At 41.3% G+C, this 15,476-nt stretch overlaps 2 protein-coding genes across 2 annotated transcripts in view; both read right to left on the bottom strand.

Moving 5' to 3' along the window:
* Cx3cl1 (C-X3-C motif chemokine ligand 1) overlaps window positions 1-15,476 on the bottom strand; it is a 170,688-nt gene that overhangs the window by 111,088 nt on the left and 44,124 nt on the right. The gene's annotated exons all lie outside the window — the stretch shown is intronic.
* Rspry1 (ring finger and SPRY domain containing 1) overlaps window positions 6,398-15,476 on the bottom strand; it is a 29,983-nt gene continuing 20,904 nt past the window's right edge. Inside the window, exons 11-14 of the mRNA XM_051168789.1 lie at window positions 12,435-12,537; window positions 11,741-11,893; window positions 8,699-8,803; window positions 6,398-7,139 (exon numbers count right to left, since the gene is read on the bottom strand). Of these exons, the coding sequence (XP_051024746.1) occupies window positions 7,043-7,139; window positions 8,699-8,803; window positions 11,741-11,893; window positions 12,435-12,537 (458 nt within the window). The 3' untranslated portion in view covers window positions 6,398-7,042. The remainder of the gene's footprint in view (window positions 7,140-8,698; window positions 8,804-11,740; window positions 11,894-12,434; window positions 12,538-15,476) is intronic.

The raw sequence follows: 15,476 nt of genomic DNA, 5'->3' as shown, positions 1-15,476 counted from the left end.
TGAAAATATGTAAGATTCCACTGCATTAAGTGTATGTCTTTAACTTGATTTGTAATCTTCAAATCAAGAGCAGGGCTTGGTGGCATGAATCTGTTGTCCCAGCATTTGGAAGGTGGTGGGAAGAGGTTCAAGGCATTCAAGACGCGCCTTAGCTACAAGACGCGCCTTAGCTACTTAGTGAGTTTGCTGCCAGCTTAGGTTAAGTAAGACTCCTGACCCAATAAACCCAAGAAAACCGTAAACAATTATTAGTAAATGGTTTCTTGGGTAATTATGCAGCACAAAATTGCTGACAACAACTAAAAGACAAGTAATCAGAAATACCTTTGCTCCCCGAAGAAAGTTCCCTCTAAAATATATTTTCTGCAACTGATTTCTCTCTTTTTTTTTTTTTTTTTTTTTTTTTTTTTGAGACAGGATCTCAGTCTGTAGCCTTGGTTGGCCTGGAGCTTAACTTACTATGTAGACCAGGTTAACCTTAAACTCAGAGACCCTTCTGCTTCAAAATTAAACGTGTGCAGCACCACACCCTGCATGGAACTGATTTATCTTGATGGGCTACTAAGCATTATGTCTCTTTGGTGGTCTGACAGTTTTTGGCCAAATTTATGGTACATAACTAAAACATTTATGATATGAATTGAAGGTTACACGGCCAATCTGAATTTATCAGTAGATTATCTTTTGAATGGACATAAAATGGGCATCTATGAATCTTACAGCATCTGCAACCAAGATGGGGTGTATGTGTATCTTTTTTTCAAGACAGGGTTTCTCTGTGTAGTCCTGGATGTCCTGGAACTGATTCTGTGAATCAGGCTGGTCTCAAACTCAGAGATCCACTAGCCTCTGCCTCCCAAGCGCTGGGATTAAAAGCATGTGCCACTGCTGCCTGGCGTTGAATGTGGATTATTTTCTTGATTTAATGATTGATGTGGTGCCACTTCTGGGCACGTGAGGGCTACATAAGAAAGCTCAGCAAGCTTTGGAGGACAAGCCAGTAAGCAGCATTTCCTCTTCCTGTTTGTTTTCAAGACAGGGTTTCTCTGTGTAGCCTTGGCTGTCCTGAATGCCCTTTATAGACCAGGCTGGCCTCGAACTCACAACCATCTGCCTACCTCTGCCCCGAGGGCTGGGATTACAGGTGTGTGCCACCATGCCGGGCCAAGCAGCATTTATCTACTTCAGTTCTGCCTCCAGGTTCCTGCATTGAGTTCCTGTCCCAACTTCCCTCAATGATGGACATGGAGAAGTAAAAGCAAAATAAATTCCCTCACATTCCCCCACATTGTCACAGCTCTGATAAGCAAATTAGAACTAAAAGTTCTAGTTCTAAACTAAAAATTCTATTCCATCAAGCACTGGTTAGATAGCTCAGAGCACACTCTGTCAAGATCCTATTACACACTTTCTATCCCACTTACTTCTGGGTAACTGAACTCGCCTGCTGTCTCTATGTCATGGATTCAAGCAGAAAAGGAATGAATTTTATTTAATTTTATCTCTACTAGTTACCTATTGCTATTTACAACCCCTCCTCCCCTGAGAAACCTAGTTGTTGCAGAAGTTTATCACAACCTTTGTATCCAGAGTGACAGCACCTAAGCTTTGAAATAGCCTTTTGTCAGTGATTGCTATTTGAGATTTTTAGGGCCTATTCCATTAAGGGTTTCCCAGAGCATTTGCATGTCTTCTCAAAACAGGCCTAGGAAACCAGGAAGTCACCCAAGACTGAGAAATGCTTAGGTGATGGGTCTTTCAAGATACTTCCTAGGTCAGGTATGTTTTGGCGTGCAGAAATTGACTTGTTAAAGGTGCCTTTTGTGTAACAATAAAAAGAGCTACTAGAGAGCCAGGCGTGGTGGCACACTCCTTTAATCCCAGCACTCGGGAGGCAGAGGCAGGCGGATCGCTGTGAGTTCGAGGCCAGCCTGGTCTACAAAGTAAGCCCAGGACAGCCAAGGCTACGCAGAGAGACCCTGTCTCAAAAAAAAAAAAAAAAAAAAAAAAAAAAAAAAGGAAAAAAGAGCTGTCCAGGTTCAGTCCCTCAGAGCCTGATCCCTTGCTGCTGAAAAGCCTGAATCTATCCTGTAGTGGCTTTCTTCTATTGATTGTCCCTTGTAACCTACCAGCACCACCTAGCGGACTAAAACAAATATTTTATTCATTAATCTGCACTTTGGAAAGCTCTTGGCAAGGACTAGTCTTTGTTTCATTTGGTGCCAGCTGGTAGGGTTGCAATGGAGCTACATAGTAAGACCCTAACAAAACAACCCTCCCCCCCCCCAAAAAAAACTATTCTTACCCAGTGTAGTGGTGTATGCCTTTAATTCTAGCACTGGGAAGCAGAGGCAGAGGGATCTGAGTTCCATACCAACCCGGTCTACATACCCAGTACCAGGCCAGGCCAATAGGAGCTACACAGTGAAGCCCTGGCTCAAAACAAAAACAAACAAACAAACAAAACCCTAAAATACATATGCACATACACAATTTCCTAAGTGAATAAGCAATTGTACAAGGTAAAGAGTGGATGACCTTGGAAAGAGCTGGTTTCCTTTTTCTTTCTTTTAAAAAGATTTATTTATTTATTTATTATGTATACAGTGCTCTGCATGTATACCTGTAGGTCAGAAGAGGACATCATATCATATTACAGAAGGTTGTGAACCACCATGTGGTTGCTGGGAATTGAACTCAGGACCTTTGGAAGAGCAGGCGGTGCTCTTACCCACTGACCCATCTCTCCAGCCTCCCCCCTCCTTTTTGTTTTTTTGTTTTTTTGTTTTGGTTTTTCGAGACAGGGTTTCTCTGTGTAGCCTTGGCCATCTTGTAGACCAGGCTGGCCTCAAACTCACAGCGATCCGCCTGCCTCTGCCTCTCGAGTGCTGGGATTAAAGGCGTGCGCCACCACGCCCGGGCCACCCCCTTTTTTTGAGACAGGGTTTCTCTGTGTAGCCCTGGCTGTCATGGACTTGCTTATGCAAACCAGACTGGCTTCGAACTCACAGCGGTATGCCTGCCTCTGCCTTCTGAGTGCTGAGATTAAAAGCATATGCTACCATACCCAGCAGAAAGAGCTGGTTTTCAATGATACATATTCAAGATGGTTGAAATCATAAAAATAATTTTCTACTGCTAAAATTGTTTCAGTTTCTGTGGCTCAATCGTTATTTCCTGGAACTCTGCAAAAGGCACCATGATTTTTTTTCTGCTTTACAGCATTAAAAAAGATGGTGCTGGGTATAGCGGTATACTCCTGTAACCCCAACATTCAGAGGCAGAGGCAGGTGGACCTTCATGAGTTCAAAGCCAGCCTAGTCTACAAAGCAAGTGCAGAATAGCCAAGGCTACACAGAGAAACCCTGTCTCAAAACACACACACACACACACACACACACACACACACACACACACACACACACGCTAGAGAGATGGCTCATTGGTTAAGAGAACCGGCTGCTCTTCTAGAGGACCTGGGTTCAATTCCCAGCACCCACATGGCAGCTCACAACTGTCTTTAACTCCACTTCCAGGAAATCTGATGCCCTCACACAGACATACGTGCAGGCAAAACATAAAAATAATTAAAGAAAAAGATATTTTAGCCGGGCTTGGAAGCAGAGGCAGGTAGATCTCTGTGAGCATGGTCTACAGAGCAAGTTCCAGGACAGCCAAGGCTACACAGAGAAACCCTGTCTCAAAACAAAACAAACAAAAAACCCAAAAAACTAAAACCAAAAACAAAAAACCCAAAACCAAAACTAAAAGTATTGCCACATATTTTAGCTGGGCATGGTGGCACAGGCCTTTAATCCCAGTCCTCAGGGAGGCAGAGGCAGGTGGATTGCTGTGAGTACAAGGCCATCCTCATGTACAAAGTGAGTCCAGGACAGGCAAGCCTATACAGAGAAACCCTGTCTCAAAAAACGAAGGAAGGAAGGAAGGAAGGAAGAAGGGAGGGAGGGAGGAGGACAAAGAAGAAGAAGAAGAAGAAGAAGAAGAAGAAGAAGAAGAAGAAGAAGAAGAAGAAGAAACTTTAAATAAGTTGGTTGATGGTAGTGCATTCCTTTAATCTCAGCACTTGAGAGGCAGAGGCAGGCAGATCTTTCAGGTTGAGGCCAGCCTGGCCTACAGAGTTCTGGGACAGCCAGAGCTACACAGAGAAAGAAATAAAAAAAGCCAACTCTTAATTATGTTTTCTGGCTGAAACTCTATTCCCCCCCCCCAATGAATCGCTGGGGAAATGCTGCAACTTATTCCCACCTGACACCCCCTCCCCTTACACTGCACTGACAGTAAAAGTCTAGCCTCTCCCCTAAACCAGTTACATTCAGTGAAGAGTGGCTCCATTGTTGGTGTCTCCATGTGGCTTGCTAATACATTTTTTTCCTATGTACAGAATGTTTCCTTTTAAAGCAGCTTCAAGATAAATTTGCTTCTACCCTGGATGGTTTAATCACTTCACTACTGAAGCTATTTTATAGTCTTGAAAAGCAGGCCACCTTAGGAACCAAGTTCAAGGGGGAGATTTCTAGAAAGCTGGCAGGTTCCTGAATTCTTTTGGCTCCCATTAGACTAGATTTTCTGCTTCTCTAGCTCTGACCCACCTATTCTTCCATTCTCCAAAGAGAAGGCAGAGCCATCCTCTAAGAACACCATCTAGGCACTTCCAAGCTTAACAAACATAGCATTGCTTTTCATTGTATCTAGGAGAAAATGCAAGACTCCTTTCCTAGGCTTCATGAGTACCCCCTGACCTCCAACAGCAGAGCATACTACTGTCACCATGCCCAGCTTCCCTGCATCAGCTTTCTCCTTGGTGAGGACCTCTACCTATAATGCTATACCCTCCTAGACACCCAGTCCTAGGAGCCTGTCCTCAGTCCCTCTGCCTGGCTACCTACTTATGTGTCCTTTAGTTTTCTTCTGACAACTTCCTCTACCCATACGTTAGCCGAATACCTAAAGCAGCTCTGCCTCATTCTCCCCCAACTGTATGCTTCTGTTCTTGGCACTGCACTCTTTTTCTCTGTGGCACTAGCAAAGTATCACAATACACAGAAATCACACTGCCTCTTCCTGCTACTACTCCATAAGCAGATGTTTGATATGCCACACAGGAAAGTGCCAGCACTTTTTATAGCTGATGGATATGTAATTAAACAAGATCTTACTATATAGTTCTGGCTGGCGTGGAGCTCTAAGATTGGCTCGCCTTTGCTTCCCTGGTGCTCAGACTAAAGGCATGCACTATGCTGGCGAAACTTAATTCTTCATTTTCTTTTCCTCTCAGGTACCAGGGAAGGAACACAGAGCCTTGAGCACGCCAGACAGAACTCTACCACTGAGCTAAAGATCCAGTGTTCTACAATCCTGACTGTTCTGGAGTTCACTAAGTCGTAGCCTAGGCTGGCCACAAATTCATGTAAATCTTCTAGTCTTAGTTTTCTGAGTGCTGGTATTACAGGTCCAACTTTTCTTCCTTTGCTCTTATACTTGATTCTCTCCTACACTGAGGAGTAGGAGTTTTAGAGGAAGACACCAATGAGAGCTGTGAAATCTTAGAGTAAAAAAATGCAACAGATCTTTTATTCTTCAATGCAAATTACTGCAGTCACCACAAGCTGAAGAGAACACATAACTATATCTATATATATACTTATATTTGGATTCATGGAAGACTAGAGAGACATGGAGAAACTTCAGCACCCAACAAGTACAGCCAGGAAGGAAATCACCTCTGTAGTAGGACAGGGTTAATGAACCACAAACAAGAAAGAGGGAAAGAGAAAAAAAAAAAAAAAAAAAAAAAAGAATGTGCAGTGAGTTTAAGACACTGTAAAACTCAGAAGACATCTACTATTCAAGTATAAACTCAGTAAGTAAGGACTTGGCATAAATTGAAAGGCAGTTGCTGAGGTACACCATTATGAAATAAGTCTTAAAAATGTATAATTCTACCTTCCAATTTTCTGGGAGAAAAAGTGAACTCTTGAAGGCCTTCACCAGAGACCCTGAGAGGGATATAAAACACTTTTGATGAAGACAGAGTCAACAATTCATGATTGAACTTGCTATTCAAAAACATGTATTTATTTAAAACAACAGGATATGTGTTCTTAGACTGTCCTCTAGAGACTATTAATTCAGGAGTTTCAAAGTATATTACTTCCAAAATCAATACTGATTAAAAATTTTTTAAAAACTAAAAACCCAAAAAAACCTGATTTGATGGTACCTCAAAGATACACTATCTTTTCTCCAGTCTAACATTGCAATTGGTTTAAGAGTTCCTCCTGCATTGACAAAACATTTTCCCTCACAAAATGTGGGTACTGAAACGGGATAGAAACACCATGAATGTGAAAATACCACCAATTTTCTATAGTTAAAAAAACTAGAATGTTCTTTGGAATCACTGAAATATAAAAAAAATTTGGGCTTTTGTTGTTGTTGTTATTGTTTTTCTCCCTACAGCCTGTGCACCTTCTTTCAGGGTCTTTATGTTGCTTGTAGTAATGACCTGTGTGATCTGTGTGATGCTACGTTTAGAGTCAAGTCTTGCAGTGCGATATCCATGCTTAACACACCGGGGTTCTCTGACCAGTGATACTTAACCCAGACACGCTATCAATTACTGCTCCAAAGTGACTTCACCCCAAAATAAAAACTGTAGACTAAGACACAAAACACCTTGTGTTAAACAATCAAATGAACCCAACATGAAGAATTCCAGCGTGGTTTCAGCATTCAGGAGACCCTTGTCACCTGTTCTCTTTCACGGAATTACCACAGGCCCAGCTGCTGACATTCAGCCTTCCGTGGCCTCAAAAGGAATTCAGGGCTGGCAAGTTGGATTAGACTAAGAGAATTTGTCTTTGACAAACTACCAATTTTAGCATAAAATCTGGCCATGGCTATAAGAAGTTTCAATGTGCATACAACTGGTTAGAGATGTCTGCGTGATTTTTTTTTCCTTTTCTTTTCAACATTGGTTGGAATTGAGTAGAAACAGGTCCATGATATCTCTTCACATGTGTCATGAAATATGAGAAATCTGTCTGATTCTAGACACTATTTCTTTACGACACAATGGGCAGGTCTCCAGTTGCAAGGCACAATCCATGCACAGGTCGCTAAGGAAAAAAGAAATAAGTGCCAGTTAAATTAAATGCTTTAAAAGGCCAAACTCCACCTGCCAGCTAAATCTAAAATATTAACAAGTCTACTGAGAAAAAGGCAAATATACACAGTTTGAAAAATAACAAAGAAAATTAAATAAAAATTAGATCTCAGGAGTTGGAGCGATGGCTCAGAGGTTAAGAGTGCCATCTGCTCTTCCAAAGGTCCTGGGTTCAATTCCTAGGAACCACATGGTAGTTCACGACTATCTGTAATAAGATCTGGTGCTCTCCTGTGGCCTGAAGACATACATGCAGGCAACATACTGTATAAACATTAAAAAAGAAAAAAAAAATCACTGGGTGTGGCGCATTCCTGTAATCCCAGCACTCAAGAGGCAGAGGCAGGTGGATCACTGTGAGTTCGAGGCCAGTTGGCCTACAAAGCGAGTCCAGGACTGCCAAGGCTAACACAAAGAAACCCTGTTTCAAAGAACCAAAATAAAATCAAACCAAACCAAACACAAAAACCTGAAAATCTAATATAAAAACATTGTGTAATATCTGTGATATAAGATGTATATGGTAAATATTACTGGGATGAATGGCCAGCTGATAGAGGAAAAAATAGCATACATCTCTGAACATACAAACATGCAAACACATATGTGTGTGTGTGTAATATATATTTATAGATTTTATTAAAATCTATTAGGATTATTGGGATTAAAGGCATGTGCCACCACACCTGGCCTAGATTTTCAGTTTTTAAAAATGTTAGGAGTATTTTGTCTATGTACGTGTGTACCATGTGCAGAAGAGGACACTGGATCCCCTGGAACTAATCACAGATAGCTGTAGCTTCCATGTGGGAGCTGGAAACTGAACCTGAGTCCTCTGGAAGAGCAGCCAGTGCTCTTAACTGCTGAACTGTCTCTTAAGCTGTCCTAACTTTTTTTGGGGTGGGGGTGGAGTCCCGAGACAGGGTTTCTCCATGTAGCCTTGGCTGTCCTGGACCTGCTTTATAGATCAAGGTGGCCTTGAACTCAGAGATCTGCCTGCCTCTGTATCTCTGCATGTTGGGATTCAAGGCCTGTGCCACCACACCTACTGCCTTTCACATCTGTAAAGCCAAAACTATAAATCAATGCAGTGACACACGCCTTTAATTCCAGTACTCAGGAGGTAGAAGCAGGTGGATCTCAGTGAGTTTGAGGCCAGCCTCATGTACAGAGCAAGTTCCAGGACAGGCAGGGCTACACAAAGAAATCCTCTTTCAAATTATACACCAACCCAGTGAAATCTATTTGTGTGTATGTGTTTATCTGAGTAAACAAAAACCAAAACTCAAAAACTAGGTTTTCCATATCAAATTGTTTTATTCCAGGTACTTTCTGGAAGGCAGCAGATACTACTTTGTCAACGTAATTCTTCACCCTGTCCACTATAGTCCTAATAATCTAATAACCCTGATGAACAGCTATGGATTTGCTAATAATCCAAAACTTAAAAACAGGATGAAATGTTGCTGAACGTCATGTATGGAAGGTGGCCCAATAAGCAGACCCCCTTACCTGTGTCCACATGGCTTCAGCTGTGTGTCTGCTACCTCATCACAACAGAGTGAACAGCAGTTCTCTCGAATACTGACTTGCTTCAGCAGAGCAAGGCGCCTGTGCCTGACAACGCAATAGGAAATTCATTTTGTCAACAAGGAGTCAATTTGCAGTGGGATACAAGAAACACTCTCAAAAAGCCCTACACAGGGAAAATGTGCTCTGTAATCTTTGTTTAGTAAAGTTTTCATACATTTCAGTCTTAACAGTGAAGGAGGCTTGGCTGTCATTTTATGAACAATAAATAAGTAAATGAGATGATTTATGTAAAACTTAATAAACAGAAATCACAATTAAATCCTTTGGTTCTAAGTCCAATGTTTTTTTGTTTTTTTGTTTTTTAACCAGAAATTTCAACCATTTAAGTCACATATATTGAGATTTTGCTGAAATATACCAACTTTCTCAGGGAAAACACCCATCTTTTTTTTTTTTTTTTAAACACCCATCATTTTTACACAAGGTCAAAGGGCTTATAACATGTAGACTCTCTGCAAGTTCAGACATTTTAGGTTTGAACCTTCCATTCCACATGGACTGGAAATCAGACAGGCAGAACTGCTGTCCTACAGGTCACTTATGGGCTTGCTATGCGTCTGGTACTGCTGTAAACCCTGGTAATTCAGCAATAAGCAGGAGACCAAGTAAGTGTGCTTATCTAGGCATGGTGGTGCACAGCTGGAATCAGCATTTGGAAGCTAGGGTAAAAGGCCCCTGAGAAAAAGACAGCCCACAAACAAAGAAAAAAGTGTCTGCTTTTATAGAGCCTCTCATGCTGGAAAATAACCTGGGAAAGAGGGAAAGCAGTGCTCGCATGTGTCAGGTGCAAGACTTAGAATGATGCAGCTGAGGAGCCTCACTGAGCACACTTTAGTAGTAGACATGTAAAGGCATGGAGGAAGTGAGCCTTGCTGTCGGGAGAGAGCATTCTAGGCAGCACCAACAGAGAGACTGGAATGGAAGTGGGTTATTATCTGATGAGGGAAGACCACAGGAGAGCAGTGGCCACTGTGGCTGACTACTTAGCTAAGGATGTATGTGCGTCACTGTACAGATTCTTTTACATTTTTGGTATGTATTTGAGTTTAGCATAATAAAGAGGTTAAGACAAAACAGCGAAGAGAATAACTAGAGAATAAACAAAACATAAACAACAAAACTCCAAGTAGTTGCAACCCTCCTGCTTCAGCTTCTATAGTAGCTCAGATTATAGGCCTGCACCAAAAAAGCCATGTCACAAACTGTATCATTCAGAGAGAATAAAGTCTAGATTCAGAATGAAATTGACCTAGGTTGTAATAAGAATGCAAGACAGGACACACTCTGAGTGTTAAATGAATATTCAGTCACCATGCTGACATGTATAAGCTGGCCATAAAGGATGATTTCCCACCCCCATTCTGGGAAGCTTAACTCTGAAGAAGTGGGGATTGATTATTTAACTCATAGATGGATCAGTTGTGCCCTTCAGGTGACAGATGAGCCCCATCTCAGGCAAAGCATGCTGGATAAACAAAGGACTGAGGAGTGAAAGATGAAAGGGAGGTGTCACCTCAACTTTCACCAAGAGCAACTCAAAGTTCACAGTCTCTGTTAAGTACCAGGACAAACTGCACAGAAGCTCTGAGGAACAAACCTCACATGCCTGAACACAGTGTGAATGGCCTTTATATTCTTAGACTACTGCCAAGGCTCTGCTGCTCTTGCTGTAACATGTTCTCCTTCATCTGAAACTGCCAACTCACTGAGACAGAGTGCAAGGTAAAGGAAGAGGGCTGCCTATATAGACCTATGTTTTGCTTCAAAACAGAAGCCAGGATGTCATTGTATTATAGTTACATTTATGAGTATGACATATGGTTCAACACAAGCTTTGTCCTGGCCAATATGGTCTCTTCAACTGCTGAAGAACTATCTTATTGTTGCAACACTAGGAATAAATTTCTCCTGCCTTATACCGGCCTAGGCAGCTACCCTGATAACGTTGGCTCACAATGTGTAACAGGCTTCAATATGCAGTAATCACTAGCAAGCAGCTGGAGTCTTTTCCTAGCTGAAGAAACAGACTGCATTCATCTTATGAGGAAGACAAGCAGGCATTCACCCAGGGAGACAATCCAATCTCAGTTTCTGTCAAATAAGGGCAGTGAAGTTTTGCCTGAGATGGCTTCCCATGTGTTAATGGCTGTAGAACAGTGGTAGTATGTTTGCTATGCAGTTTAAACCCAAAAGGAGTTGGTTTCAATAAATCAAGTCTGCTAATGATTTACTGATTTTCTTTTCTTTCTTTCTTTTTTTTTTTCAAGACAGGGTTTCTCTTGTAGTCCTGGCTGTCCTGGACTCTCTTTGTAGATCAGGTTGACCTCCAGCTCTGCTTAGCCAGTGATGGGACTATAGCCGTGTGCCACCATACCCAGCTCCTTTCTGATTTTCACATCAGCATTATTTAGCTAGTAAAGGATATGGGGGCATGCTCCCTCTTCTTCTCTGGGTCCTACAACACTTTAAAGCAGTGATTCTCAACCTTCCTACTGCTGCGACCCTTTAATAAAGTTCCTCATGTTGTGGTGACCCCCTAACCATAAAACTATTTTCATTGCTACTTCATAACTATAATTTTGTTACTGTTGTGAATTGTAATATAACTATCTGTGTTTTCTAAAGGTCTTGGGTGACCCCTGTGAAAAGGTCGTTCTACCCCAGGTTGAGAACCACTGCTTTAAATAATATAAGGCTATCACTCACAATTTCATAGAGACCTCATGAAATCACCTGGTTTGCCAGACTAAGCTTTTAATTTTTGTTTTCAAATAACTTTAAACTAATCACTAGTTTATATATATTTTTATGGGGTCTATTTTGCTAATTTATATTTCTTAGAAGTAAACTTTTTCAGTTAGATTACTTGTTCAAAGTTGGAAGAAAAAAATCTCCTGTAAGTTGCTATGATTTTCCATGAAATGCACATGACAGTCTGGAGAGAGCTGATCAGACTCTTACCTTGGCAAAATGATCTTTTCTTCAGCTGTTAGGAAGGCGTAATCATTAAAAGTGCTAAATTTCATAGATGGTGGGTATTTGAATGGTTTTGCTCCAAAATTGAACTCACATTGTTGATATGACATGAAACTAGCTGCAGCAAAAAATCCAGATCTACAAATAAAAATGAGCACAGAGGTCAACAGAATTTATAAAAACCAAGTTCACATATAGAGTCATTTTGAGAAAGTCAAAGTGAGCCAGTCACTTTGGCAGAAAGGAAGAGAAAAAAAGGTTCTCCTTCTTTCTTTTTGTTTTCTGTTTTTTTTTTTTTTTTTTTCCAAGACAGGGTTTCTCTGTGTAGCCTTGGCTGTCCTGGTGTCCTGGATTTGCTTTGTAGACCAGGCTGGCCTTGAACTCACAGTGATCCATCTGTCTCTGCCTCCCGAGTGCTGGGATTAAAGGCATGTGCCACCATGCCCGGCTAGGTTCTATTTCTTAACCTAGACAGGTCTGTGAGCCAGGGATGACCACACCTTTATGTTTCTGTATCAAACTCTTGGACATTGAGGTCAGATCAAATGGGGCTCTAACTAATTGAAATAAACAAATTTCTCATAATTGATTAGATAAACAGAGAAAGTTTTTTAGTTTTTTATCCTTGAGGAAAGTACATTCCATGAATCTACTCATCTTTGACTAAGGAGCTACTTACATGGTGGATGAAAAGACTTGCTTCTCAGGAGGCAGCTGGTTGCCGTTTAAAAAGAAGATCATTTGTTTTTCATTCAAGTCTAACAGAAACCCTACTGTGTCTCCTAGAAGATAAACCAAACACTGTTAGGCTTGTGCTACTCAGATCCGGGAAAGGCTCAATGCCCTGTACTAAGCTTGTGCCTTTAGCTACACATTCAACACGCTTCTCTTTGTTTCCTGTGCAGCTTATCTGACATTTCCATAACAGTATTTTCATGTATCATTAAAGGAAAATAAGCTTCCATTTAAACCATGACAAGCCATCAATTGTATAAGATGCATCTCAATTTCAAGATGCTAAAATGAGGGAAAAAAATGTACATGTTGGGTAAGATGAAATTATGTGCTGATTTGCTTCTCTGCAAGATTTAAACTCCCTAGATAATAACTACCCAAATGTTTTTGTTTTAAAGAACACAGCCATACTGATTTTTTAAAAGTGAGATTTCATTTTTTTGTTCTAGTTTAAAATGAGATATTGAAAAGTATTAAAAGTTATTTTATTGTTTGTCTTTTGATTTTCTGAGACAGGTATTTGTATGTAGCCTTAGCTGGCCTCAAACTGGCTATGTAGTCAAAGATAGTTTCAAACATGAAATCCTCCTGCTTCAGCCTCCTGACTGTTGGGATTATAGATGAATCCACCATACCAAGCCATTCATGTTTTGTTTTTGGTTTAGATTTTCTTTTTAAAAGACAGTGTCTCTAGCTCAGGCTGGCCTTGAACTTGTTATGCAGCTGAGGATAACCTTAAACTTTTGATCTTCCTGCCTCTACCTCATGAATTCTGTTTCCAGCTATACCACTATACTCAAATTATTCAGCACTAATGACTGTGCCTAGGGCCTCATATGGGGCAGAGAAGTTTCTATCACCTGAGCCATATCTCTAGCCCTAGTGGTGTAAATTTTTGTAACCAGAAACCTGTTCAGGAGATGAAGTACAACAACGGGAATATGCAAATGGTTGATCTAAATGGTTAAAAGAATCTCTAGGGCTGGAGAGATGGCTCATCAGTTAAGGCCTACCCTTCCAGAGGATCTGAGTTTGAATCCCAGCACCTACATGGTGGTTCACAACCATCTGCAACTCTAGTTCTCTTCTGGCTTCTTTGGACACCGGATATACATGTGGTACATGTACAAACATACATGCATGAAAAACACCCACACACATTAAACCCTTTCCTCCCCAAGTTGATTTTGGTCATAGTGTTCTATCACAGCAATAGTAACCCTAAGATATGTGTGTGTGAGATATGTATATATATATCGAGAGAGAGAGAGAGAGAGAAATTAAAATTGCTTTGTACTTTTCTATTCTTCAAATTTTAAGATACTAAATGTATTCAGAAATACGTTCTTAAATTCTGATTAAAAAAAAAAAAAGGTAGCTTCTAAAGGCACAGTAGCACATACCTTTAACCCTAACATTTGGGAAACAGAAGCAGAAGGACTGTCCCAGGTTCAAAGTCGGCCTGATCTATATAGTGAATTCTAGGCTAGGCAAGACTAAATGGTAATATTCGAACCTAAAATGCTCTGAAGACAGTGTCTCCATGAAATGCATAAGCTACACATTCCTTCAAAAACCTAGGTCCCAGGCTGGGCGTGGGAGTGCACGCCCTTCACTGCAGCAGGAAGGAGGCAGAGGCCGGGGGATCTCTGAGGTATAGGCCATCCTAGTCCACATAATGAGTTCCAGGACAGCCAGGACTATGTCAAAAAACTGTCTCAAAAACCAAACTAAATAAAACAAAACAAAAACTCTGGGTGCCCTGCTGTTTTTTCATTTCATTCCCTTTTCCACGCTATCACTTAGTCCTCTGTGAGTGATGGAACCCCAGCTTTCTTGGACTGCCTGACACCTCAATTTACAATGCTGATTAGTGTGGGAAATGAAGGAGGACGTGGACAGAGCACTGGCTGCTTTCTTTTTAAAAAATATTATTTACTTATTATGTATTCAGTGTTCTGTCTGCATACCAGAAGAGAGCACCAGATCTCATTGTGGATGGTTGTGAGCCACCATGTGGTTGATAGGAAGTGAACTCAGGACCTCTGGAAGAGCAGACAGTGTTCTTAACCTCTGAGCCATCTCTGCAGCTCCCCCCCACAATTGAATCTATTTTTCTGTTTGTGTTTTGTTTTGTTTTTTTGCTTTTGTTTAATGGGTTTTTTCGAGACAGGGTTTCTCTGATAGCCTTGGCTGTCCTGACTCACTTTGTAGACCAGGCTGGCCTCAAATTCACAGTGATCTGCCTGCCTCTGCCTCCGGAGTGCTGGGATTAAAGGTGTGCGCCACCACCGCCTGGCCTGGCTACTTTCTTATCTAGCTCCACTCCTTACCTACTCCATCCCAAAAGACCCTACTTAGAGCATGGCTTCTTACTACCAAATACCTATTCTATAGCCATTTCATCTCTGCATCTTCATTTTAGTGTCACAATTCTAGTGTCCATAACATATCCATGGTCCATTTAATTCAAACCACAGACACAGAGTAAACTAGCCTTCACAGTGATTTTGTGCATGTGCCTCCAGCACCATGTCTGCCTGCGTGCTGCCATGCTTCCCGCCATGATGATAATGAACTATTAAACCTCTGAAACTGTAAGCCAGCCCCAATTAAATATTTCCTTTATAAGAGTTGCCATGGTCATGGTGTCTCTTTAGAGCAATAGAACACTGATTGAGATGGGAGTGTATGTGCTATGTGCACACGAGTGCAGGTGCCCATGAGATGCTAGAAGGTATTAGGTTCTCTTGGAGTTACAGGTAGTTGTGAGCCACCCAACATAGGTGCTGGAAACTGAACTCAGGTCCTCTGGAAAAGCAGCACATGTTCTTAATCACTGAGCCATCTCTCTAGGCCCTAAGGATTTAATATTCTGAAATGCTCTGTTTCAGAAGAGTTGTCACAATAGGTAAGTTTATCAGGGAATAGCATTCATAATCACGACAGTGAGTCTAAGTCTCCTATTAAGGTATTTTAAGCTTAT

Source organism: Acomys russatus, chromosome 26, assembly GCF_903995435.1.
Source record: "Acomys russatus chromosome 26, mAcoRus1.1, whole genome shotgun sequence".
In the NCBI taxonomy this organism is placed as follows: domain Eukaryota; kingdom Metazoa; phylum Chordata; class Mammalia; order Rodentia; family Muridae; genus Acomys; species Acomys russatus.
The sequence above is the reverse complement of the archived record's forward strand: the minus strand, read 5'-3'. Positions and strand labels throughout refer to the sequence as shown.